This window comes from Dendrobates tinctorius, unplaced genomic scaffold, assembly GCF_039654945.1.
Source record: "Dendrobates tinctorius isolate UK_male_01 unplaced genomic scaffold, ASM3965494v1 ptg000309l, whole genome shotgun sequence".
Taxonomy (NCBI): domain Eukaryota; kingdom Metazoa; phylum Chordata; class Amphibia; order Anura; family Dendrobatidae; genus Dendrobates; species Dendrobates tinctorius.
In genome coordinates this window covers 1,972,073-1,998,873 of record NW_027361976.1, presented here as the reverse complement: position 1 = coordinate 1,998,873, position 26,801 = coordinate 1,972,073, and the positions used below count along the sequence as shown (strand labels likewise).

The window sequence follows — 26,801 nt, the reverse complement described above, 5'->3', positions numbered from 1 at the left end:
TGAAATTAAATATGCAAATTGTCTCTTTAGAGAGGATGAGAAATAGAACTCTAGCGCCACCTATTGGAAGCAGCAATTCAATTCCAATAGATGGCACTAGAGTTCTAGACCTCTTCCTCTCTGAAGAGACAATTTTCATACTCCTAGATTTTTTTTTTATAAAACTGTTCAAAAATCTTGAAAAAGCGAACATTAATAAGTGTTTTCTCTTCCTAAAAGGGTTAAAAGTGCAAAATTATTGTAAAAACAAGCAACTCTGCAATTTACCCCTTGTTAAAATTCCTCTCTGCTCCCAAGGAGAGGATTTTTAAATTCTAACGTGTACAGCTAGTTGCCTGGGCGATCGGCTACCACTGCAGTATATCAGAGGTGGCCGGATCCTTGACAAGAAGCACAGCAGTTACAACTTCATTAGTTAAGAGCTTGTAACTGTAGCTCTGAAGCTGGCAGGTTGTCTGAAACTGGCAAGCTCCTTCATTGATGCAGAGACAAAGCTGCTTCTGCTTTCATAATTGGAGAGCGCACAGTTCGGACCAGCCGCACAGCCTTGGCACTGGTCCGATCTGTCAATCATCAAGAGTACACCAGCCTCGGCAATTAGGGAGCCAGGAGGCTGGCGAGAGATTCACCCCTGAAGATAAGATCATGAGAACAACCCTTTAAAAGTTCAACATTTATCTATCCCCAAACCCGTACCAATAAAAACAGGATTTTTAGTTGCTTACCGTAAAATCTGTTTCTCTGAGCCTTCATTGGGGGACCCAGGAAACCATGGGTGTATGCTGCTGCCAATAGGACGCTGACACTATGCAGAAAGAAAAGTTAGCTCCTCCTCCGCAGTGTACACCCTACCGACAGGAAGTAGGATGTTCAATTAGTGAGAAAGTAGTAGGAGAAGTAATCTGTAGACGAGATAAAAACACAGAAGACACAAATCCACACTAACAATATTATGCAGTAACCGAGCTGTTCAACTTGGGAGGGTGCTGTGTCCCCCAATGAAGGCTCAGAGAAACAGATTTTACAGTAAGCAACTAAAAATCCTGTTTTCTTTATCGCTTCATTGGGGGACACAGGAAACCATGGGACGTCCCAAAGCAGTCCCCAAGGGGAGGGAACAGCAAACAACTGCAATCAGGACGAGGAAGTCACCCTTGTCACCTGCAAGGTCACCTGCGAGGTCTTTTACCCCGACCGGCACTTGCCAAAGCTAGGCATGGGCTCTGAAGAAAACCTCATGGACCTGTGGAGGACATATCGCACTGCAGAGGTGCCAGACGAAGGCCCAAAGAGTACCGCCAGGAGGACACACACTGCCCGGGCAGAGTGCATCATACTCAAAGGAATGCAGTCCTTTCTGAGCCGGTAACCCTACGAATGCCGACCAGATTCCGCGAGCAGACACTGACCTGGAGGCAAAAGGACCTGTACACTTCAAGCCGGAGCTTGATAAGTACCGTTGTGGTGGCAAGGTAGCCTGATGCGAGAGCGTCACGAAGTAAAAGTTCGAGGCGGACGAAAGAAAGGGAATTCAGAATGATGGAGAGTGGACCCTTGATCCACAGGAAGTGCACCACGGCTGCTACAGGCTCTGTGAGACCCCAAGGGTGGTTGAAAGTCTGAAAGGACAGGCTACCAACTGAAAGGAAAAGGAACCCGTCCGTTGCAAACGCAGATATAGCTTCATGGAACAAGGGAAAATCATGCGATTCACAGGAGGCAAATGCTGAACGAAGAAAATTTCTTCCTGAGAAAAACAAGTATGGAATCAAACCTAGATCCCCAAAGTCACGCTGAGGAAAAAAGCGCTGAAGAATGACGAGGTTTAGCCTGAGGAAGGAGAGCGCTTGTCCTTCCGGTGACCTCATCAATGATTTGGCCTATTGGAGCCACATGGAAAGTTGGTGAGGGACTTCTTTGGAGATAATTTCGCTCGTGAAACTGAAAACCAAATGGAACCTTAGATAGGAACGATAGGCGAAAACCCATGTCTCCATGCAAGAAAAATTTTTGGACAGTGAGGACGGTCAAATCTCCCGACTGGTGTCCAGAAAGAATGCTCTGATGAGTAAGCTAGGCCACGCAGCTATAGAATTTTGCCAACTACTGTGTGAATCCCTGAGGGATGCACTTCTGGGAGAGGAAGGTCCATAGTGGTGGAAAACTTGGAACCGGAGGGTTCGCAGCCGCAGAAGTAGTCCAATTTTGTGAAGCACTCGGGAGAAAAGAGATACCGAGGTGCCCCCTTGTTTGGAAACGGCTGAAGTCCGTTCTGTGAGAAAATGACAGGACCTGAGAGCAGGCCACTGGGAACCTGCTAAAGAGTCGATCACTGGAAACGTACTGAATGGCACCTGGGAATAACCTGGATCTCATCGTCGCGATGTAGGCTCAGGATGGCTAAGAAGAGACAACAGATTGCTCGACTAGGCAGGTAGAATGAAGGCTACTGGATTACTTTGAGATCAAAGGGAAGATAAACCCATCATTCAGGGATGAGGGTGGATATGGAAGAAATAGTCCAGCCGGACTTAGAAAAGAGATTAGTCGAGCAAGGAAAGTTATGTCAACTGTAAGGAAAGTTTGCTCTAGGTAGATAAAATAGACCCCAGAGGACAACTAGGCTGACGAAAGGCAGGTCAATCCGTATGACGATGTAAACGACCAAATCCATCCTGGACCCTCTGGAGCAGGGAGGGGATTGCGGTGAGTAGACCCGCTTACCTAAGTCTAAGACAACACGCCCGAGGATAACAGGGAAAACATACAATTCTAGCTGAAGGAAGAAACGCGTTATCACCAGACTCATCCTTGGATCCCAAACTGGAGCAGCTTTCTACCCTGGTCGATGTTTGCGCAGAGTCAGATTCCACTCTTGTCTGAGGTGGGATACATTTTCCAGTCACTGTCAGAAGTTACCTGTCTGTGCTGCTGGAGGCTTTACCCGGCGTCTGTAAGAAAGAATAAGCATGTTCCGACAGATAAGGAGCTTAGGCATTGTGGTAGCTCGAAGGCCCTTAAGACAGACTAGAACTTAAACTACTATTGGCCAAACATTAAAGATAGATGTAACACCTGCAGTAAAGATAGCCTGCGGACTGTAAACTGATCAGAAGGTGTGGCAAAAACTCCTGTGGGGCAACTCGCACATAGGGTCCAGAGCATGCCGCAGTAAAACCTCGACCATCCGTACCTGACACGAGAGTGTCTGACCCACCTGAGGGTGGAGAATAAGTTATGTTGCTACCGAGATCCGCTCTGTGGTACAGAGATCCGCTCCGTTTGGACAAGGTAGTTTACGTTTAACTGTTAACAAACCACAGATGTTATTAACAATGAAATATGCATCTGAAAGGTGTGTTTGACTCACCTGGACGCGTCTTGTAACCGCAGCTGCAGCCCGTCAGGAGCAATAAATGCCGGCACCTCACCACGAGTGGTGATTAGACGGGAGTTTAGGCAAAAGCTGCAAAAGACCCAGATGAACGCGAAAGAGGACGCTCCTGACTCACCTAAAATGGGACTAGTAGAGCCGGACCGGTGTAGTAGATGGACCTCGGGTACGTTTGAATCACCAGAAAGACGGCATGTATTGACTAAACATGTCTGGTAGAGGCCTATCCAAGTGCTCGATAAGAGATATAATACTGCTGAAATAGAGCGCGAGGAACCTGAAGGCGAGAGCGTCTAACTCACCTGAATACGGTACAGAACACCAGTACCACTGAAGCAGTCAACCCCAGACACGTCTCCACAGTAATACGGCCGTTTGAACTACTGTACCTGGAAGGTGGTGCTTCTGAAGCCTGTATAACGGATATAGCACAGCTGCCATCGGCTCTAAGTATCCTGTGAACAAATCAACGTGGCGAGAACCTGGAGAAGGGAATAGGAGACAGCCATTTCTGTGTTGCGGTGCAGTCTAGGTCTGGATACCTGATGACATTAGGTAGAATAACGGCTTCTGTGTTGTGGTCAAGGACTGGGTACCTGATGGCATTAGGCAGAATAACGGCTACTGTGTAGCGGTCTAGGTCTAAATACCTGACGGCATTAGGCAGAATAACGGCTACTGTGTAGCGGTCTAGGTCTAAATACCTGACGGCATTAGGCAGAATAACGGCTTCTGTGTTGCAGTCAAGGACTGGGTTCCTGACGGCATTAGGCCGAATAACGGCTTCTGTGTTGCGGTCTTGGTTTGGGTACCTGACAGCATTAGGCCGAATAACGGCTTCTGTGTAGCGGTCTAGGTCTGAATACCTGACGGCATTAGGCAGAATAATGGCTTCACGTGTAGTAAGCCGTACTACGAAGACTGTAGTAAAGTAGATTCTGACCAGTCAATTCTTCTTACGGTAGAACATTAGGCCTGGGATCAGAAAGAGACTAACTGCACTCTCTGTTGTGTGCTATGGTTCCAACCTCTGGACCAGCGAGTTGTGGTCAGCTTCTTTATCCACTGAACCACAGTTAACAATTGCCAGGTAGCCCGAACTTCTATCCAGCTGGAAGGCTGGCCCAAACACTGCAGACGTGAAGAGATAGAAGCCGCACATTATTCTGCTTAGAGCAGTATGAAGCCAGTATCCGGAGGGGGCTGCAGAAAAAAGGAAGGGCGAGTGCCTGTGAGCAGTAGATATGGGAGCAGATGCTATGCCAGAGCTCCAGCACCGTTATATGTGAAGCAATGGTTGAGTGTTGCTCTGCTGAAATCAAGGCACATATCTGCAATGGACGAAAACACAACAGCTGTGTTTCAAAATCAGATCTCCGATGAAAAAAACGTGCGAGTGAAACCCCCTACCCGGCCAACGCCATGTGGCAAATACAGAAGACAGTAGTGTGGCTCTCCAAGCCTCTGTGTGCTATGCCAGACATACTGATGCACTAGAGACTGTGCGGCAGATTACAATTACGCCAGGAAAACACACGATTCTAGAGTACTATTACATAAGTGACTGTACAGTTCAAGAGTACAATTATTTCAGAGACTGTACGGCTCCAGAAAACCATTACGTTAGTGACTGTACTGCTCCAGGGACTGTACGACTATAGCGCATTTCACATGAGATGCAATAGCTAAGATGGATCCTCTGCTCCATCACTGGACCTGTTTAATTTTACTATGAGGGGCTTATACTCCGCATTGTATCTGATTCGGCTGGAAACAGCTGGTCCTGTCCGGTGAAAGCACTAACCGTGTCCCACGCTGGGAGAATACGACCGCTGTGGTGGATGCCGACGCAGGAAGGATGCCGAGGTCCAGGAAGACATATCTCATTTTGGAAGTGAGAGAAGAGGAGCAAAACTGAGCGGTGACGAGGACCGCGCTGCCCGCAGGCAGGACAGAGTCATTACCGGTGTGCTCACACCAATATGACCGCTCAGGGCCCCCACCTACCCGCCTTAGACAAGGGTGCGCTGTGCACAACTCCACTCTGCACAGCCCGAATGGGGGCGGAGCCAACCGTCAGCTCTGGGGACAGAAAGATGGCGGCGAAGGATATTCTCTCTGCGCCGCAAGGGAGGCCGGACGGAGCTTGCGCTGGGTGTAGGGAGCGGCTGAGGGAAGACGGGCGGGAAATAAACCCGCCCGAAACGAGAGGACGGGGCGGGGCTACTGAAGACTAGGCCGCAATTAAAGCCGGGGCCTAGATTAGACCCAGGAGACCACCGACGAAGGGGGGCGGGGCGGCGCGGAGGCCCGAAAAATTCTGGAGTTATCACCTGGATCCTACCAGAAAGGTAGTCGGGTGCGGGGGGAAGCGGTGGGGCGTGAGACCCGCGCCGAGGAGAGCAGGCTGCTGCCCACCTTCGCCTATTCTGCTGAATAGGGTACCAGCTGGGGGAAGCCTGAAACACACAGCACTCGATAAGCGGTGGTGAGGGCTTTGCCGACCTCGGCAGAGATTGAGCTCCCCACATGTGCGCAGGAGAGCGGCCAGGGAGAGGGGAGGACTGGAAGCTAGGGGATTTCCTCTTCTTTACCTATCTTCTTATGCAGTGTTTACCTCTTCTCCCTGTGGTGTCAGACGTCCGGAAACATGTTGCAGGATGTCACATCTCATCCAACTAACAGGTTCTGGTGGGCGAGTAGTTGGGAGACGAAGGGCCAGGACCAGGTCTGGAGCACCTAAGCACGCTTCTGTGCTAGGGGTTTGGGTCCTGCCGGCTAGACGTATGAGGATATGGGGTGGCAGTACACGCCGTACTCATAGTCTCTTTGTGGGAGTACAGTTGTGACCTTTCACACTGTATCCCTCCTGGTACCTGAAAAGGAACGACGCACATTGAGGTAGATCAGGGTCTAATGAAAGACCTGTGTCCACCTCCTACTGACACTAAGCTAAATTGGACATCCTACTTCCTGTTGGTAGGGTGTACACTGCGAAGGAAGAGCTAACTTTTTTTCTGCATAGTGTCAGCAGCATACACCCATGGTTTCCTGTGTCCCCCAATGAAGCGATAGAGAAAACGACAACTCTTGGAAAATATGTATGAAAAGAAATTTTAAAAAAGTTACCACCAAATGGGAAAAGGTTAGGCTTTTAAGTTCCTGATCATAAAGTTTCTTACATTTATATATTAAGGAAGACATCTAAACAGATTTTTCAAACTGTCAAAATTATATTTATATGCACATCCAACTTTCCATCCATACTTTATATTGTATTTTTTAAAAAGGTGCCGTACCTTAAAATAAATTAAAAAAAAAAAAATGCAATTCTGGCGTTTTATATATATTTCTTACATCACTATGTGGTCCCGAACTAAATGAAAACAATTAATTACCACTGCTTCCTGACTCTTCTGAGCCACTATCACTGTCTTCGGAGTGTTTTCTATGCTTTTTCCTGGATGACTTTTTCTTTCGTTTCTTTTTCTTTTTTTTCTTCTTTTCTTCTGCAAAGTTGTTACACAATTGAGAAAACAATTCAAACGTTACCTAATTAAATACAAAAAGCTCAGGGCTCACCCACCTTCTGAAGTAGTATCTGTACCACTGAATTTTTTAGATTTTTCCTCCTCTTCAACAGGAGTGTGCTCATCTGAGCTGCAGGGAAATACAAAACAGACGTACTGAAAAACTATTTTTTGTCACTCTAGAATAATTACTTCTATCTTATAGAGGTTGTCCAGGCTTGGGACAAAAGCCCGTATGACAGCTGACTGCCGAATTGTGACGGTGCGCTGTATGCACATTGTCAAGATTCCCCGCTGGGAACAGGCGGTCACGTTTTCACATGTAGACAAGTGCATACTTGCAGTGACCGCTCTCACAGCAGAATATGTTGGAATCAAGACCGTGTACGCACTGCAGACTTTCGTCCTAAGCCTAGACATCCCCATTAAACAGGGACAACCCATCTTCAACATTAGTGAAATAGCTACAAGTATATGTTATGAATGCTTGATATGTGCGGATTCACCTCTCCATTCATTTGGGAACAATATTCAAACAAGAATGGATACAATGTGGTAGGTATGCCATAATGGTTGAAGATGGAAATATCCCTTTAAAAGGATTTTCTCGTCATATTAAATGAGTAGATTGCAATTAACCTGTTATTAAAAATCTCAGTTCTCAATAAAGGAGGGATTTTTAATGCTATAGTTTACTTCTTGTGCAACAGTAAACACACACCTCTGAAGTCTATCAGAAATGGCTGGTTTTCTAGGCAGCATTCTCTTACATGCTATTTTCTGTACAGCTTGAAAAGCGCTAAGGCCTGTTTCACACTTCAGTTTTTTTGTGTCAGTTAAAATCCGCCAAAATAGCGGAAAGCGGATCCGTTGCTAACTGATGTGAACGGATGCCACCGGACCGTTTTTTTTTGACGGATCCGATGAATGAAGAATTTGAAAGGAACAGAGAGAGAGAGAATTTTTTTTTTCAAGGCGCCAGAACAGACTTTAGGGTTAAATTTCAGGCTGAGTGAAGTCTTTCGGGCATGCGCAGTGTGAAGTGCGGATCCTGCCGCCCGAAAAAACGTTAAGTGAAGCTGGCCGAATTACTGAATCCAGCGAGCATCTGTGCCCCTTTGCTCCTCTGTAATAGCACTGGGGCAGCCATATGGGTGAGCAGAACTGTCAATCATTATGAGCGCAACCCACTCAGCAAGCAGGAAGCCAGAAGGCAAGGAAAAAGGAGTGCCTTCTGAAGATCAATAATGAGAACATCACTGCAAGGGTCTGTGCATACGTTTGTTGCAGGTTTTTGTCTGCAGTTTTGTCACAAAACTTGAAGGATTTCTTAGCACCAGCAAAAAGAATGAGATCCCTGAAGTCTCATGCACACATTGCTTATTTTTTTCCTTGCAGATTTGCAGCAGATTTACGTCTGCAGCATGTTAATTTTTCAGCAGACTTCACCTAAACTAAAGAGAGGAGAAAAATCTGCAACAAAAACTCACGAAAAAACCCCCACAGCAAAAAAGCACACTTTAAGCAGCGTCTTTCCTGCCAAGAGATGCAGAAATTTCTTCTGCAAATACTTAACATGTGCACACACCCTAAGGGAGCTATCCCACAACATGGTTGAGAGGGCTCAGCTTATGCTGTACACATGCCTCACCATGCTGGTGAAGAGAAAGGGTTACTCTAATCTGGGAGTAGTACATACTAGTGACGATGATCCCAAAGGTGGGGCACCAATGAACTAGTATCCTATACTGTTATGTGAGGAATGAAGCATAGCTTTTTTATTATTCATATACTCATTACTTAATACTATATGTAGGAAAACCTCATTTAACAGACACCGGTATAATAACTTACTCTGGATCGGCAACTTTTGGTGAAAAACCCCAAACTTCAGGAGCTCCCAATTCTCCAATCCGTTCTCTTTCATTTAGGCGTCTGCACAAAACAAACACAGTAATGTGAAACTTAGAACAGAAGCATGCCTACCTCTCACAGATGTCAATATGTTATGATGCGTCTACAATGAGGTGACATTTATATGTACGAAATACGATCGAGTGTCTGTGAGATGTACCACCCATGGAGGTCGCACACATTTAAAGGGATTCTCCGGGTATGTGATATTAAAGACCTATTGCTGGGGTAGGTGATCAGTATCAGATTGGTGAAGGTTTCACTCCCAGCCACCCCATGATCAACCGTTAGGCCGGGTTCACATTTCGTTTTAGCAGTCCGTTAACGCTGCCATTGCCCTCCATTGTTGGGCGCATCGCTACGCATGCCGTAAAGCGGCACGCGTTCGCAATATGCCGTCATTCAGTGACGGAGCCTCTGACGCAGGCTACAGCGTCTGAGGCTCCGTCACCGCTAGCACAGATGACACATCTGCACTAGCGGATATAGCATAAAGCTATCGCGTTATGCTATACATGTGAACCTAGCCTTATCAGCTCCAGCGATGGACAGATGTAGACATTAAATGGAGCTGCAGTGCGCTAATGGGCAGATCTTGGCGGTGGAGGCTACACATCCAGCAAAGGTACTCCTTGCTATTCAGTTTATTACCTCCTGCCTGAGCTAATAATGGATACTGATAATTTGATCTCATACTGATCACCGGTTCTAGGATACTTCATTAATATCACAGGCCTGGAGACTCTTCTAAGCAAATGTTGGTGCCATAAACCGACATCTTGTGACATCCATGTTTCTTAAGGTTACGCAGGTCTGGCAGCACAATGGTGAGATGCAGAAGATCAGGCAGGTGGTTTGATCTGTGTACACATCACAGGAGCAGACTAATCCTTACAAGTAGTGATGGGCGAGTAGCATTGTTGCTCGGGTGATCTCCGAGTATTTTGGTGTGCTCGGCAGGGCTGTGGAGTCGGAGTCGTGGAGTCGGTGCTCATTTTGGTGGAGTGGGAGTCGGTATAAAATGGACCGACTCCTAAAATATATAATAAATTGGGTACAGTAGTTCAATGCAGAATATGCTGAATATTTTTTCATAGGAATTTGGGAAAGTTATGAAATGTCCTAAATGACAGTTCTATTCCTGATCTAAGGCTACATTCACACACAGCGTTTTTCCTGCGTTTTTTGAGGATGCGCTTTTCAGTTGCAAAAGCAGATCAGCTTTTTAAAAACCGCATCACCTGAAAGGTTTTTGAACTCATAGATAATGAAATCTGCTCTATATATCCATTTATCCATATCTGTCTATCCATATCATATCTGTACCAAAAAGAATGAAAGCCGGATAGCACACAGACTAACACTCCTTTTTTTTTAGCACCAGTCAGGTACACCTCATAGCTGCCCAAAAGGACGCCCAGGACAGGCATTGCTCGTCTTCAGTAACATCAACTGATAGTTGGAATAAATAGACTGCATTCATCACCACATCTTCTTAAGGTGCAGGCTTTATTTTCAAGTGTAGGGGTGTGAAGTATGAGGTTCTGCAGCAGCTGAGGTGTGCAGTATGAAATTCTGCGGAACAGTATGAGATTCTGCCCCCCCCCCCCCCCCCCTCTAGGTTTGATCCTGGCTACGCCCATAGTGTGAATGTAGCCTGAGGATCTAGGCTTTATCTTAGTCGAGATAAGTCAGTGTGTGTGTGTGTGTGTATATATACAGTGCCTACAAGTAGTATTCAACCCCCTGCAGATTTAGCAGGTTTACACATTCGGAATTAACTTGGCATTGTGACATTTGGACTGTAGATCAGCCTGGAAGTGTGAAATGCACTGCAGCAAAAAAGAATGTTATTTCTTGGTTTAATTTTTTTTTAAATTGTGAAAAGTTTATTCAGAGGGTCATTTATTATTCAACCCCTCAAACCTCCAGAATTCTGTTTGGTTCCCCTAAAGTATTAAGAAGTATTTCAGGCACAAAGAACAATGAGCTTCACATGTTTGGATTAATTATCTCTTTTTCCAGCCTTTTCTGACTATTTAGGACCCTCCCCAAACTTGTGAACAGCACTCATACATGGTCAACATGGGAAAGACAAAGGAGCATTCCAAGGCCATCAGAGACAAGATCGTGGAGGGTCACAAGGCTGGCAAAGGGTACATAACCCTTTCCAAGGAGTTGGGCCTACCTGTCTCCACTGTTGGGAGCATCATCCGGAAGTGGAAGGCTTATGGAACTACTGTTAGCCTTCCACGGCCTGGACAGCCTTTGAAAGTTTCCTCCCGTGCCGAGGCCAGGCTTGTCCGAAGAGTCAAGGCTAACCCAAGGACAACAAGGAAGGAGCTCTGGGAAGATCTCATGGCAGTGGGGACATTGGTTTCAGTCAATACCATAAGTAACGTACTCCACCGCAATGGTCTCCGTTCCAGAAGTGCCCGTAAGGTACCTTTACTTTCAAAGCGTCATGTCAAGGCTCATCTACAGTTTGCTCATGATCACTTGGAGGACTCTGAGACAGACTGGTTCAAGGTTCTCTGGTCTGATGAGACCAAGATCGAGATCTTTGGTGCCAACCACACACGTGACGTTTGGAGACTGGATGGCACTGCATACGACCCCAAGAATACCATCCCTACAGTCAAGCATGGTGGTGGCAGCATCATGCTGTGGGGCTGTTTCTCAGCCAAGGGGCCTGACCATCTGGTCCGCATCCATGGGAAGATGGATAGCACGGCCTACCTGGAGATTTTGGCCAAGAACCTCCGCTCCTCCATCAAGAATCTTAAGATGGGTCGTCATTTCATCTTCCAACAAGACAACGACCCAAAGCACACAGCCAAGAAAACCAAGGCCTGGTTCAAGAGGCAAAAAATCAAGGTGTTGGAGTGGCCTAGTCAGTCTCCTGACCTTAACCCAATTGAAAACTTGTGGAAGGAGCTCAAGATTAAAGTCCACATGAGACACCCAAAGAACCTAGATAACTTGGAGAAGATCTGCATGGAGGAGTGGGCCAAGATAACTCCAGAGACCTGTGCCGGCCTGATCAGGTCTTATAAAAGACGATTATTAGCTGTAATTGCAGACAAGGGTTATTCCACAAAATATTAAACCTAGGGGTTGAATAATAATTGACCCACACTTTTATGTTTAAAATGTATTAAAATTTAACTGAGCAACATAACTTTTTGGTTTGTAAGATTTATGCATCTGTTAATAAATCCTGCTCTTGTGTGAAGTTTGAAGGCTCTAACTTATTTGCATCTTATCAAACCTGCTAAATCTGCAGGGGGTTGAATACTACTTGTAGGCACTGTATATATATACACACACACAGTACAGATCAAAAGTTTGGACACACCCTCTCAATCAAAGCGTTTTCTTTATTTTCATGACTATGAAAATTGTAGATTCATTCTGAAGGCATCAAAACTATGAATTAACACATGTGGAATTATATAATTAACAAAAAAGTGTGAAACAACTGAAAATACTGTATGTCTTATATTCTAGGTTCTTCAAAGTAGCCACCTTTTGCTTTGATTTCTGCTTTGCACACTCTTGTCATTCTCTTGATGAGCTTCAAGAGGTAGTCACCGGAAATGGTTTTCACTTCACAGGTGTGCCCTGTCAGGTTTAATAAGTGGGATTTCTTGCCTTATAAATGAGGTTGGGACCATCAGTTGTGTTGTGCAGAAGTCTGGTGGATACACAGCTGACAGTCCTACTGAATAGACTGTAAGAATTTGTATTACGGCAAGAAAAAAGCAGCTGAGTAAAGAAAAACGAGTGGCCATCATTACTTTAAGAAATGAAGGTTAGTCAGTCCGAAAAATTGGGAAAACTTTGAAAGTGTCCCCAAGTGCATTGCCAAAAACCATCAAGTGCTACAAAGAAACTGGCTCACATGAGGACCGCCCCAGGAAGGGAAGACCAAGAGTCACCTCTGCTGCGGAGGATAAGTTCATCCTAGTCACCAGCCTCAGAAATCGCAGGTTAACAGCAGCTCAGAATAGAGACCAGGTCAATGCCACACAGAGTTCTAGCAGCAAACACATCTCTACAACTGTTAAGAGGAGACTTTGTGCAGCAGGCCTTCATGGTAAAATAGCTGCTAGGAAACCACTGCTAAGGACAGGCCACAAGCAGAAGAGACTTGTTTGGGCTAGAGAACACAAGGAATGGACATTAGACCAGTGGAAATCTGTGCTTTGGTCTGATGAGTCCAAATTTGAGATCTTTGGTTCCAACCACCGTGTCTTTGTGCGACGCAGAAAAGGTGAACGGATGGACTCTACATGCCTGGTTCCCACCGTGAAGCATGGAGGAGGAGGTGTGATGGTGCTTTGCTGGTGACACTGTTGAGGATTTATTCAAAATTGAAGGCATAATGAACCTGCATGGCTACCACAGCATCTTGCAGCGGCATGCTATTCCATCCGGTTTGCGTTTAGTTGCACCATCACATATTTTTCAACAGGACAATGACCCCAAACACACCTCCAGGCTGTGTAAGGGCTATTTGACCAAGAAGGAGAGTGATGGGGTGCTACGCCAGATGACCTGGCCTCCACAGTCACCAGACCTGAACCCAATCGAGATGGTTTGGGGTGAGCTGGACCGCAGAGTGAAGGCAAAAGGGCCAACAAGTGCTAAGCATCTCTGGGAACTCCTTCAAGACTGTTGGAAGACCATTTCTGGTGACTACCACTTGAAGCTCATCAAGAGAATGCCAAGAATGTGCAAAGCAGTAATCAAGGCAAAAGGTGGCTACTTTGAAGAATCTAGAATATAAGACATATTTTCAGTTGTTTCACACTTTAATTATTTAATTCCACATGTGTTAATTCATTGTTTTGATGCCTTCAGAATGAATCTACAATTTTCATAGTCATGAAAATAAAGAAAACGCTTTGAATGAGGTGTGTCCAAACTTTGGTCTGTACGTATACATGTATACAGTGTATTACATATTTACAATTTATTACAGTTTTTTGTGTTCTAAAGTTGTATTGCAATAAATAGATATTATGTTCTATCTAAATATCTTGATTATTGGATCATAGAAATGATTCAATGTCTGATGTTCACATTGTACTACAATAAATTTTTCACTTAAATATAAGCAATATGTGTGGGAGTCGGAGTCGTGGAGTAGGAGTTGGAGTCGGTGTAAGGGAAATTGAGGAGTTGGAGTCGCAGGTTTGGCTTATCGACTCCACAGCCCTGGTGCTCGGAGACTTAGTTTTCGTCATCTCAGCTGCATGATTCGCGACTTGTAGACTGGCTGAATACATGTGGGGATTCCCTAACAAACAGGCAATCCTCCCATGTATTCAGGCTGTCTAGCAGCCACAAATCATGCAGCTGAGGTGACAGAAACTAAATCTCTGAGCACGCCAAAATACTCGGAGATCACCTGAGCATCGGGTATACTCGCTCATCACTATTTACAAGCTAATGGTTCTTTTGCTTACCACAAACAGTTAAGTCCCAATTCATTCTTGCCTTTGTGCCTCCCCGAACCGACTGTTCCCATTTGTGCCTTATCCTTCTTTTAACGTTTATTTTATTTACCTGTTTGATTTGTCTTCCTTTTTCATGTTCATGGTGGTGTGCAGGGTCTGGAGTTTCCAGATAGGTTTAGTTCATTCAACAATTGACTTTCTAAAAAAATTGCAAGCTTGTGTGCAGATGTACTCCTGTCTCCCACCCGAGTGAATTCATGTACACCTAGAATTTGAACCAATGCTTGTGGCATTTTTAGAGGAACATGAAACTTTTTTTTTTATAATCTAAAAAGTGGCAAAAATGGTTACAGACAAAAATAAAATTTTTGACATTGTGCCACAATTCATTACATGGGTGCCCAATTTTGAAGAATTTGGTGCAAAAAAAAATCAAATACCACAAGACAAAAAACACCCTGCAAATGCTGAAAGGGGCCCGAAATGTTCCCGCCACCGTGGCTGTTTGTATGGTGGACACGGCGCTGTCTGTCTGAGGGGCAGCCCTGGGGAGACGCGTCCTCACCTGGCTATGAAGGCTTCCTGCCGCTGCCTCATCATCTCCTCCTTCCCCTTCTCGTAGTAGTCCCCCCACTGTTTGCCGTGGTACGGCCGGCTGGAGGGGGCGCGCTCTCTGGAGCGGCTGCGGCGGTGACCATTGCTGACCCGTTCTCGGGACCGAGACTTTTTCGTCCTCTTCTCGGGGGAGCGGTCGCTGCTACTGCTGCTATGGCGCCGTTTCCGTGGAGAGAGCGGACTGCGGCTCCGGGAGCGGTGTACGGGTGGCATAGCGGCCGCCAACCTACTCACAAGTCACTCACAATGTTTACAAGGAACCGGAAATGGTTTCTACGGAAGCCGCCGTGTGCCTGTCCGAAGCAAAACGGTAAATGCTAGACTGTATGGGCTCCTTCCAGGTGTGATGTCAGCTCTGGGGGCGTGCCATACCGGGAGGGGGCGTGTTCTGACAGCAAAGGCAGGAAGAGAAGACGCCATTACACGTGTCTCTGCCGTCTGGTGCAGGGAGAGAAGCCTCCATTACACTCTGTCTTAGCTGTCTCTATGGTGCCGGCGTCTGTGAGCAGTGTGGAGTTAGGTCAGCTGCGTCGGTGACCGGCAGGAGGTTTAGTAACAGGTCGGTGTCTTCTTAGATGTTTGGTGATGGGGCTGATACTTGGGGCTAACTAGTGGGATTTGGGGGCTTATCTGGGAGCTGTTGGGCTCCCGGAGGGGAGGGGGAATTAATTCACGCTGGTTGGGTCGGGGGGTTAATGCATGCTTACGGGCTCTATTTGGGTTCGGGGGGTGTTAATGCACGCTTTTGGGTAGGGGTTAATGCACGCTTACGGGGTCTGTTTAGGGTCTGGAGGGGTTAATGCTTGTGGGGTCTGCTTGGGCTCCCAGAGGGGTTAATGCATACTTGCAAGGTCTATTTGGGGTCCGGGGGGTTAATGCATGCTTGTGGGGTCTGTTTGGGGCAGGGGGCTTGGGATATATAATGCACACTTGTGGGGTCTGGTTGTACTTTGGGGGGTTCTAATGCATGGGTGGGGGCTTAATGCATGCTTGTGCGGTCTGGTTGTACTTTGGGGGGGTTCTAATATATGCTTGTGGGGTCTGTTTGGGGCAGGGGAGTGGGGGTTAATGCACGCTTACGGGTCTGGTTGTGCTTCGGGGGGTACTAATGCATGCTTGTGGGGTCTGGTTGGGTAAGGGGGGTGGGGGGTTAATGCATGCTTACGGGTCTGGTGGGGTCCGGGGAGGGTTAATGCATGCTTGTGGGGTCTGGCTGTACTTTTGGGGGGGGTTCTAATGCATGCTTGTGGAGTATGTTTGGGGCAGGGGGTTAATCCACGCTTACGGGTCTGGTGGGGTTCCGGGGGGGTTAATGCATGCTTCTGGGGTCTGGTTGGGGGTGGTGGGGTTAATGCACGCTTGTGGGGTCTGGTTGTACTTCGGGGGGTACTAATGCATGCTTCTGGGGTCTGTTTGGGGCAGGGGGTGGGGGTACTAATGCATGCTTGTGGGGTCTGTTTGGGCCAGGGGGGTGGGGGTTAATGCACGCTTGTGGGGGCCTGGTTGTACATGGGGGGGTTCTAATGCATGCTTGGGGGGTGGGGGGTTAATGCATGCTTGTGGGGTCTGGTTGTACTTTGGGGGGGTTCTAATATATGCTTGTGGGGTCTGTTTGGGGCAGGGGGGTGGGAGTTAATGCACGCTTATGGGTCTGGTGTGGTCCGGGGGGGTTAATGCATGCTTGTGGGGTCTGGTTGTGCTTTGGGGGGTACTAATGCATGCTTGTGGGGTCTGGTTGGGGAAGGGGGGTGAGGGTTAATGCATGCTTACGGGTCTGGTGGGGTCCGGGGAGGGTTACTGCATGCTTGTGGGGTCTGACTGTACTTTTGGGGGGGGTTCTAATGCATGCTTGTGGAGTATGTTTGGGGCAGGGGGTTAATCCACGCTTACGGGTCTGGTGGGGTCCGGGGGGGGTTAATGCATGCTTCTGGGGTCTGGTTGGGGGTGGTGGGGTTAATGCACGCTTGTGGGGTCTGGTTGTACTTCGGGGGGTACTAATGCATGCTTCTGGGGTCTGTTTGGGGTGGGGGTTAATGCACGCTTGTGGGGTCTGTTTGGGCCAGGGGGGTGGGGGTTAATGCACGCTTGTGGGGTGTGGTTGGGTCCTGGGGGGGTTAATGCACGTCTGAGGGGTCTGGTTGGGTCTCCGGGGGGGTGTTAATGCACGCTCCTGGGGTCTGGCTGGGTACAGGGTGTTAGTGCACGTTTGTGGTGTCTGGTAGTCCCGGGAGAGGGGGGTTGATGATGCACGCTTGTGGTGTCTGGTAGTCCCGGGAGAGGGGGGTTGATGATGCACGCTTGTGGTGTCTGGTAGTCCCGGGAGAGGGGGGTTGATGATGCACGCTTGTGGTGTCTGGTAGTCCCGGGAGAGGGGGGTTGATGATGCACGCTTGTGGTGTCTGGTAGTACCGGGAGAGGGGGGTTGATGATGCACGCTTGTGGTGTCTGGCAGTCCCGGGAGAGGGGGGTTGATGATGCACGCTTGTGGTGTCTGGCAGTCCCGGGAGAGGGGGGTTGATGATGCACGCTTGTGGTGTCTGGCAGTCCCGGGAGAGGGGGGTTGATGATGCACGCTTGTGGTGTCTGGCAGTCCCGGGAGAGGGGGGTTGATGATGCACGCTTGTGGTGTCTGGCAGTCCCGGGAGAGGGGGGTTGATGATGCACGCTTGTGGTGTCTGGCAGTCCCGGGAGAGGGGGGTTGATGATGCACGCTTGTGGTGTCTGGCAGTCCCGGGAGAGGGGGGTTGATGATGCACGCTTGTGGTGTCTGGCAGTCCCGGGAGAGGGGGGTTGATGATGCACGCTTGTGGTGTCTGGCAGGCCCGGGAGAGGGGGGTTGATGATGCACGCTTGTGGTGTCTGGCAGGCCCGGGAGAGGGGGGTTGATGATGCACGCCTGTGGTGTCTGGCAGTCCCGGGAGAGGGGGGTTGATGATGCACGCTTGTGGTGTCTGGCAGTCCCGGGAGAGGGGGGTTGATGATGCACGCTTGTGGTGTCTGGCAGTCCCGGGAGAGGGGGGTTGATGATGCACGCTTGTGGTGTCTGGCAGTCCCGGGAGAGGGGGGTTGATGATGCACGCTTGTGGTGTCTGGCAGTCCCGGGAGAGGGGGGTTGATGATGCACGCTTGTGGTGTCTGGCAGTCCCGGGAGAGGGGGGTTGATGATGCATGCTTGTGGGGTCTGGATGGGGGTTAATGCACGCTTGTGGGCTCTGGTTGTACTTCGGGGGGGTACTAATGCATGCTTGTGGGGTCTGCTTGGGCTCCCAGGAGGGTTAATGCACGCTTGCCGTGTTTGGTTGGGTCCCGGGGGGGGTTAATGCACGCTTGCCGTGTTTGGTTGGGTCCCGGGGGGAGGTTAATGCACACGCAGGGTTGGGTAGTCCTGGGGGGGGGTTAATGCACGATTGTGTGTTCTGTTTGGGTCCCGGGGGGGTTAATGCACGTTTGTGAGGTCTGGTTGGGCTCCCGGGGGATTAATGCAAGCTTATGGGTTCTGGTTGGATCTCAGGGGTGGTTAATGTACGCTTGTGGGTTCTGGTAGAGGTTTCCGGCGGGATTAATGCATGCTTGTGGGGTCTGGGTGTGCTCCTTACTGTGGGGGGGATTAGTGCACGTTTTTGTGGTTTGGTTGGGCTCCAGGGGGGGTTAATGCATGCTTTTGGGGTCTAGTTGGGCCCTGGGGGGGTTAATGCACGTTTGCGGGGTCTGAGTGGACCCTGCATTAACCCACCCCAGAAGCCCACCAGATCCCACAAACGCAGAGGGTTTAATTCACACTTGTGTGTCTGGTTGGGCTCACGGGGAGGGGGTTAATGCATGCGTTTGTGGTCTGATGGGCTCCTTGGGGGTCTAATGCAGGGCCCAACCAGACCTCTCAAGCGTGCATTAACCCTTCCCCGGGGCCCTACCAGACCCCACAAGCATGCGTTAATCGACCCCCAGAAGCCCAACCAGACCCCACGAGCGTGCATTATCCCCAGTAGGGCCCCCCGGGGACAAACAGACCCCACAAGCGTGCATTAACTCCTCCTGGTCTGGTTGGGATCTTGGGACGGGGGGATTTAATGCGCAATTGTGGTGTCTTGGGGACGTGATGCTAGGGCAACGGGGCCTGTCTGCATCTGGTGTGACTTGAAAGGGGTGGATTGATTTTGGGGTAGGCGCTCGACTGGTAGGGCTTTTTGTTTGGGGAAGAGGTGCCATCTGGTGGGGGTTTATACTTTCGGGGGATGGACATCCGACGGCGGTTTATGATGGGGAAGCTGTACAACCGATGGGATTTATGCTGGGAGGGGGTGGACGTCCGATGAGGTTTATGCTGGGGAGGGGTCAGGGGTGGACGTCCGATGAGGTTTTATGCGGGGGGTGAATGTCCAATGATGGTTTTATGCTGGGAATGGCATCCAATAGGGGCTTAAGGGGGGTGGACGTCCGATAGGGGCTTAGGCTTAAGGGGGGTGGACGTCCGATGGGGGTTTATGCCGGGGTGGACGTCCGATGGGGGTTCATTCTGGGGGGTGGACGTCTGATAGGGTTTTATGCTTGGGGGCGTGTGGACGTCGGATGGGGGCTTATGCTTGGGGGCGTGTGGACGTCGGATGGGGGCTTATGCTTGGGGGCGTGTGGACGTCGGATGGGGGCTTATGCTTGGGGGCGTGTGGATGTCGGATGGGGGCTTATGCTTGGGGGCGTGTGGACGTCGGATGGGGGCTTATGCTTGGGGGCGTGTGGACGTCGGATGGGGGCTTATGTATGGGGGCGTGTGGACGTCCGATGGAGGCTTGTGCGCTTGAGGGCGTGTGGACGTCCGATGGAGGCTTGTGCGCTTGAGGGCGTGTGGACGTCCGATGGGGGCTTGAGCGCTTGGGGGCGTGTGGACGTCCGATGGGGGCTTGAGCGCTTGGGGGCGTGTGGACGTCCGATGGGGGCTTGTGCGCTTGGGGGCGTGTGGACGTCCGATGGGGGCTTGTGCGCTTGGGGGCGTGTGGACGTCCGATGGGGGCTTGTGCGCTTGGGGGCGTGTGGACGTCCGATGGGGGCTTGTGCGCTTGGGGGCGTGTGGACGTCCGATGGGGGCGTGTGCGCTTGGGGGCGTGTGGACGTCCGATGGGGGCGTGTGGACGTCCGATGGGGGCTTGTGCGCTTGGGGGCGTGTGGACGTCCGATGGGGGCTTGTGCGCTTGGGGGCGTGTGGGCGTCCGATGGGGGCTTGTGCGCTTGGGGGCGTGTGGGCGTCCGATGGGGGCTTGTGCGCTTGGGGGCGTGTGGGCGTCCGATGGGGGCTTGGGGGCGTGTGGACGGGGGCGTGGGGGCGTGTGGACGGGGGCGTGGGGGCGTGTGGACGGGGGCGTGTGGACGGGGGCACGGGGGCGTGTGGGCGTGTGGACGTCCGATGGGGGCGTGTGGACGTCCGATGGGGGCGTGTGGACGTCCGATGGGGGCGTGTGGACGTCCGATGGGGGCGTGTGGACGTCCGATGGGGGCGTGTGGACGTCCGATGGGGGCGTGTGGACGTCCGATGGGGTCTTGGGGGCGTGTGGACGGGGGCATTTGGGCTTTGATGGGTTTATCCTGTGGGGTCCACTGATTAGTGTGAGGTGGAGGTTTATGAATGGACAGGAGGGGTTATCCTGTGTGGCCCTCTGGTTGGTGTGCGGGGTGGTCATTGGGGCACACAAAAAGCTATGTTTGTATGCTGCTTATGCTAGGAGGGAACACTACTAACTGGCATGAAGCTAATCCGTTTTCGCTTAGTGTCAGTAGGAGGCAGACATGGGTCCGGACTGCCGAGGCTGGTTTCTGCCTTAGGTCTTGATATTTTTTTTATTAATGATTTCCTTTTTTCTTTCAGATATGGCTTTTAAGGGCGACAGAGTGGAGTTATCACTCTGATCTCCCACCTAGAATTGTCACTACCATATCATCTGTGGTCTACGAGGCAGGGCCCTAACACATCAAGAGTGTTTGCGGTTTTCCGGCGGACAGTCCTTGCCACTAATCCCCTACCCTCTCGCCCCCCAGAGCCAGATAGAGTAGGGAGGGAAGACAAATCCGTTTCCTGCCAGCTGCCAGAAAGTCTGTGTAAAGGTTAGGATTTGAAATCTTCAGGACAGGTATATCCTACCAGGCAGTGAGGGGGCTCCATTAAAAAAATGAAGGTACAAGACAAATATGTCCTAGTTTTCCCCTGAGCAATATGGACATCTCCTGGGGAAACCTTCCTATTCATGCGGCCTTCACGTTTGGCAGAGGCTCCTGCGACCCTACTCTTAAAAATCCAGGCTCTCGTCTAGCCTCTGGTGGCCGGACCACACCACCTGCGCCCTGAACAATCATGCACGCCAACTTTCTAGTGCTTCCTGCCCTCTACCTATCCGGGTAAGAGTACTTTTCTTCTGCAACAGAAGACTAAACTCCTGCTTCCCAAGAGGTGCACAGTCCAATTGTGGTTTTGGAAATGTTCAGTCCAAAAAAGCAACCAACAGGACAACTCTCCTACCCGCCAGGAAAAGAAACCTTCCTTCAGGCCCAACCCCCTCCTGGCGTCCATAAACCCATCAGCGCTGGTCTACTACACCTGGATCTAGCAGACTCCCTTCGGCATGACGGGGAGTTCCCACCTTGGATGTCTCTCAGGGTTGGCTGCCGTCTCCTTCACTATTCAAGGCTGGTATTATGATATCTGGTCCTAGACACCGGGAGTAGGCCATGGGGGGGGCCGAGCCACAGACCCTACCATCAGTCCTGCCTGCATGCACCAACAGCATATTACAGTTGTACAATACATAGAAATGCATTGCATGAAACAAGCAAAATTTTTCAATGCAAAAAAATGCACTTTTATAAAATTAAAGGTTTCTATATATGTAAGAATGTTATTTAGCCAATATTTCTGTAAGTAAAAGTCTGAGATTTCTGTGGGAAATCTTAATTTGTTCCTCTTAAACTGGTTCTGAATGTAAATAAAACATTGCTTTAAGTCTCCATTTTGTAATTTAGCCTTTTATTTCATGCATGGACAAGCCCATGATCCCATGATGCATCTGTGTAACACATGGAGAAGGTACTGTAATAACTGGGTTAGGCTAGTCTCACACCAACATATCTACACGCAGTGCACGGCGCCCCCTCCGGTCATCTACTATCGCACATCGCTGCATGCCATCTGCGCACCCTATCTTGAGCATAGGGTGCGCAGACTGCGCTAGTAGGATTTTGCGTGCGCTGCGCTCTTTTGACGGTGCGCCGAGCGCCCCAAAATGCGACATGGTGCGTTCGGCGCACCATCAAAAGGGCGCAGTCTGCGCACCCTATGCTAAAGGTAGGGTGCGCAGATCGCATGCAGTGATGTGCGATAGGAGATGACCGGAGGAGGCGGGGCTTAGTGGCGCCGTGCACTGCATGTAGATACGCTAGTGTGAAACTAGCCTTAGGCTGGTTTCACATTAGCGCTTTTTAAGCGCAGGCACGGCCGGGGGTAGCTCCGCCCCTGAGCCGGCTCTCTGCCCGGCGTGCCCGCCCCTTGCTTGTAGCGCCGCCTCCTAGCGCACAGCGGCGCCTGTGATCGGAGCACCCTATCTTTAGCATAGGGTGCGCAGGCCGTGCGCTAGTTGTGCTTTGACCTGCGCTGCGCACTTTTGACGGTGCGCCGTGCTCGGCGCACCGTCAAAAGTGCGCAGCGCAGGTCAAAGCGCAACTAGCGCACGGCCTGCGCACGATCTGCGCACCCTATGCTAAAGATAGGGTGCGCCGATCGCAGGCGCCGCTGTGCGCTAGGAGGCGGCGCTACAAGCAAGGGGCGGGCACGCCGGGCAGAGAGCCGGCTCGGGGGCGGAGCTACCCCCGGCCGTGAGTGCGCTTAAAAAGCGCTAATGTGAAACCAGCCTTAGACAGGTAAACCACTTTTGAGACAGTAAAGATCACTTGTACAAGCTGCATAGATGTAAGCCTGCCTAAAGGGAACATGTCACCAGGATTCCCCATAAAAAACGATACAATCTGGTGTGCATGGAGCGTGTAAGCGCACGTTCACACTGGCCACTGAACGGAAAAAAAACAAACATGACTGAATACCCTGCAGTAAATGGCATAGTGCATGAAAATAATATAGGGGATTTAGTTAACGTTCTTTATTAAAAAAAAAAAAAAAGCCAAAGCCATCCCACCACTTCACGGTGACGTAATTGGGACAGTCCTAACTAATATTAAAAACCTTACCGCTTTGTCCTGTGACTTGCTTGTGGATAAGGACTGAGAAGGATTAGCCCCAAATAGTGGACACACAGGAATGGGAAACCACATCAATATATAAAGGGTTTTAATATTAGTTATCACTGTCCCAATTAGGGTCACTGTGAAGTGGTAGATGGCTTATGGCTTCTGCATTTTTTTTTTTTTTTTAAATCGAGCGTGTTAACCAAGTACCTTATATTTTCATGCATTATTGCTGTTTACTACAGGGTATTCAAGCATTGTTTATGCCCCCCCCCCCCGTATAAAGTACTATCACTACCTGTATGTCGCCATATACAGCATTCTAGAATGCTGTGTATATAGTACGACCACTACCTGTATACCCTCTATATACAGCATTTTATAAAGCACGTCCACTATCTGAATGCCCTTATATATACACAACATTCTAGAATGCCAATCTGCATAACTTTGTTTTTTTTTTTTCTTATTAGATTTGCCCTTGGGGCAGCCCCTTCCAATGGGCTTCGCTAGTCTTAATCCGGTGCCTCCTCCTATCCTTCTTTGAGTCGACGACGCATCCTAAGTCCATCCACACAGTGTCTTCCATCACGCTCCGGTGCAGACTTCTCTTTGTACTTTGCTTTGTGATCGGCAGGGCAGAGACGTGTTCCTGCATCGAAGCGTCATGGGGGAGGTTGTGTGGATGATGTAGGATGCATCATCCATGGGAAGGAGGACTACTGGAAGAACAGTGGCAAACATAATACCAGACTGCCCCGTAGGTGAGTATAAGATGTTATTCACATTTGCCTCAGACCACACGTGAGGACGTTTCAAGACCGTTTCTCAGACCTCACGTGAGGACGTTTCGAGACCGTGCCTCAGACCTCACGTGAGGGCGTTTCGAGACCGTGCCTCAGACCTCACGTGAGGGCGTTTCGAGACCGTGCCTCAGACCACACGTGAGGGCGTTTCGAGACCGTGCCTCAGACCACACGTGAGGACGTTTCGAGACCGTGCCTCAGACCACACGTGAGGACGTTTCGAGACCGTGCCTCAGACCACACGTGAGGACGTTTCGAGACCGTGCCTCAGACCACACGTGAGGACGTTTCGAGACCGTGCCTCAGACCACACGTGAGGACGTTTCGAGACCGTGCCTCAGACCACACGTGAGGACGTTTCGAGACCGTGCCTCAGACCACACGTGAGGACGTTTCGAGACCGTGCCTCAGACCACACGTGAGGACGTTTCGAGACCGTGCCTCAGACCACACGTGAGGACGTTTCGAGACTGTACACGCCAGACATCAGACCACATGGGAGAACATTCCTTCGTTGTGCCTGCCATGCCTCAAAATGGCACAGAAAGCAGAGTAGAAAGTTGGTCATTGTATTTTAACCCCTTCATGACCAAGCCTATTTTGACCTTAATGACCAGGCCATTTTTTGCAATTATGACCAGTGTCCCTTTATGAGGTAATAACTCTGGAACACTTCCAACAGATCCTAGCGATTCTGAGATTATTTTTTCGTGACATATTGGGCTTCATGTTAGTGGTAAATTTAGGTCGATAATTCTTGCGTTTATTTGTGATAAAATCAGAAATTTGGCGAAAATTTTGCAAATTTTGAATTTTTATTCTGTTAAACTAGAGACTTATGTGACACAAAATAGTTACAAAATAACATTTCCCACATGTCTACTTTACATCAGCACAATTTTGGAAACAAAGTTTTTTTTTTTGTTAGGAAGTTAAAAGGGTTAAAAGTTGAACAGTGATTTCTCATTTTTATAACAAAATTAAAAAATTTTTTTAGGGACCACCTCACATTTGAAGTCACTTTGAGGGGTCTATATGGCAGAAAACACCCAAAAGTGACACCATTCTAAAAACTGCACCCCTCAAGCTACTCAAAACTACATTCAGGAAGATTAGTAACCCTTCAGGTGCTTCACAGGAACTAAACCAACGTGGAAGGAAAAAATGGACATTTTAATTTTTCGAACAAAAATTTTCTTTCAGCATCAATTTTTTTTTTCATTTTCACATGGGCAACAGGATAAAATGGATCCTAAAATTTGTTGGGCAATATCTCTTGAGTACATGGATACCTTTTTGAGTGCACAGCAGGGCTCAGAAGGGAAGGAGTGCCATTTGACTTTTTGAATGGAAAATATGCTGGAATATTTAGCGGTTGCCATGTCGTGTTTGGAGAGCCCCTGTGTGCCTAAACATTGGAGCTCCCCCACAACTGACCCCATTTTGGAAACTAGACCCCCCAAGGAACTTATCTAGATTCATAGTGACCACTTTGAACCCCCAGGTGCTTCCAAAATTGATCCTTAAAAAAAAAAAATACTTTTTTAAACAAAAATTTTCCTTTAACCTCAGTTTTTTCATTTTCACATGGGCAACAGGATAAAATGGATCCTAAAATTTGTTGGGCAATTTCTCCTGAGTGCACGGATACCTCATATGTGGTCATAAACCACTGTTTCGGTGCATAGAAGGGAAGGAGCGCCATTTGACTTTTTGAATGGAAAATTAGCTCCAATTGTTATTGGACGCCATGTCACGTTTGGAGAGCCCCTGTGTGCCTAAACAGTGAAAACCCCCTACAAGTAACACCATTTTGGAAACTAGACCCCTTAAAGAACGTATCTAGATGTCTAGTGAGCACTTTGAAACCCCAAGTGCTTTACAAAAGTTTATAACAGCAGTGAAAATAAAAAATCTTTTTTTCCTCAAAAATGATTTTTTAGCACGCTATTTTTTATTTTCCTAAGGGTAATAGGAGAAATTAGCCCCCCAAAGTTGTTGTGCAATTTGTCCTGAGTACGCTGATACCTCATGTTGGGGTAAACCACTGTTTGGGCACACGTCGGGGCCTGGAAGGGGGTGAGCACCGTTTGACTTTTGGAACGCAAAATTGGCTGGAATCAATGGTGGCACCATGACGTGTTTGGAGACCCCCTGTGATGTGCCTAAACAGTGGAAACCACTCAATTCTAACTCCAACCCTAATCCCAATACACCCCTAACCACAACCCTAACCCCAACACACCCCTAATCCCAACCCTAACCACAAGCCTAACCCCAACACACCCCTAACCCTAATTCCAACCCTAATTCTAACACTAATTCCATCCGAAACTCTAGTTGCACCCTAACCCTAATTCCAACCCTATTTCCAACCCTAACGGAAAAATAAAAATATGTTCTTTATTTCATTATATGTGGCTACCTATTGGGGTGATAAAGGGGGGGATTATTTAATTTTTATTTTACTTTGATCGCTGTTAAAGTTTATCACAGTGATCAAAATGAATGAATGAAATCTGCAGCCGCAGATTCAGGTGGGCGCACTGCGCATGCGCCCGCCATTTTCTAAGATGGCGGTGCCCATGATCTGGGACCGCGGGACACCGGGAGCAGCACTCGGAAAGGTACCAGGGGGTGGGAGGGGAGGTGATCGGAAGGCGGGGGGGGGAGGTGATCGGAAGGCGGGGGGAGCAGATGATGACAGCGGCAGCCGATCGCCGCTGTCATTCAGCGGCGGGGGGCAGATCAACCCCGTTAACCGTGTGGGGGGGGTCAGATTGGTGTCTTCAGCCATGTTCGATGCTATTGCAGCATCGGCCATGGCTGGTTTGTAATATTTCATCAAATTTCATTGATG

The 26,801-nt window shown here is 49.0% G+C and overlaps 1 protein-coding gene and 1 long non-coding RNA gene across 2 annotated transcripts in view; one reads left to right on the top strand and one right to left on the bottom strand.

The window, feature by feature from the left end:
• NKAP (NFKB activating protein) overlaps positions 1–15,237 on the bottom strand; it is a 53,664-nt gene extending 38,427 nt beyond the window's left edge. The window contains exons 1-4 of the mRNA XM_073560943.1: positions 14,869–15,237; positions 8,779–8,859; positions 6,981–7,054; positions 6,793–6,903 (exon numbers count right to left, since the gene is read on the bottom strand). Coding sequence (XP_073417044.1) covers positions 6,793–6,903; positions 6,981–7,054; positions 8,779–8,859; positions 14,869–15,131 — 529 coding nt within the window. The 5' untranslated portion in view covers positions 15,132–15,237. The remainder of the gene's footprint in view (positions 1–6,792; positions 6,904–6,980; positions 7,055–8,778; positions 8,860–14,868) is intronic.
• Positions 15,238–15,305: 68 nt separating this feature from the next.
• Positions 15,306–21,905, top strand: LOC141073632 (uncharacterized). Its single transcript, XR_012227024.1, has 2 exons — positions 15,306–15,477; positions 20,773–21,905. It is a non-coding gene; the product is annotated as an uncharacterized lncRNA (long non-coding RNA).
• Positions 21,906–26,801: the final 4,896 nt, after the last annotated feature.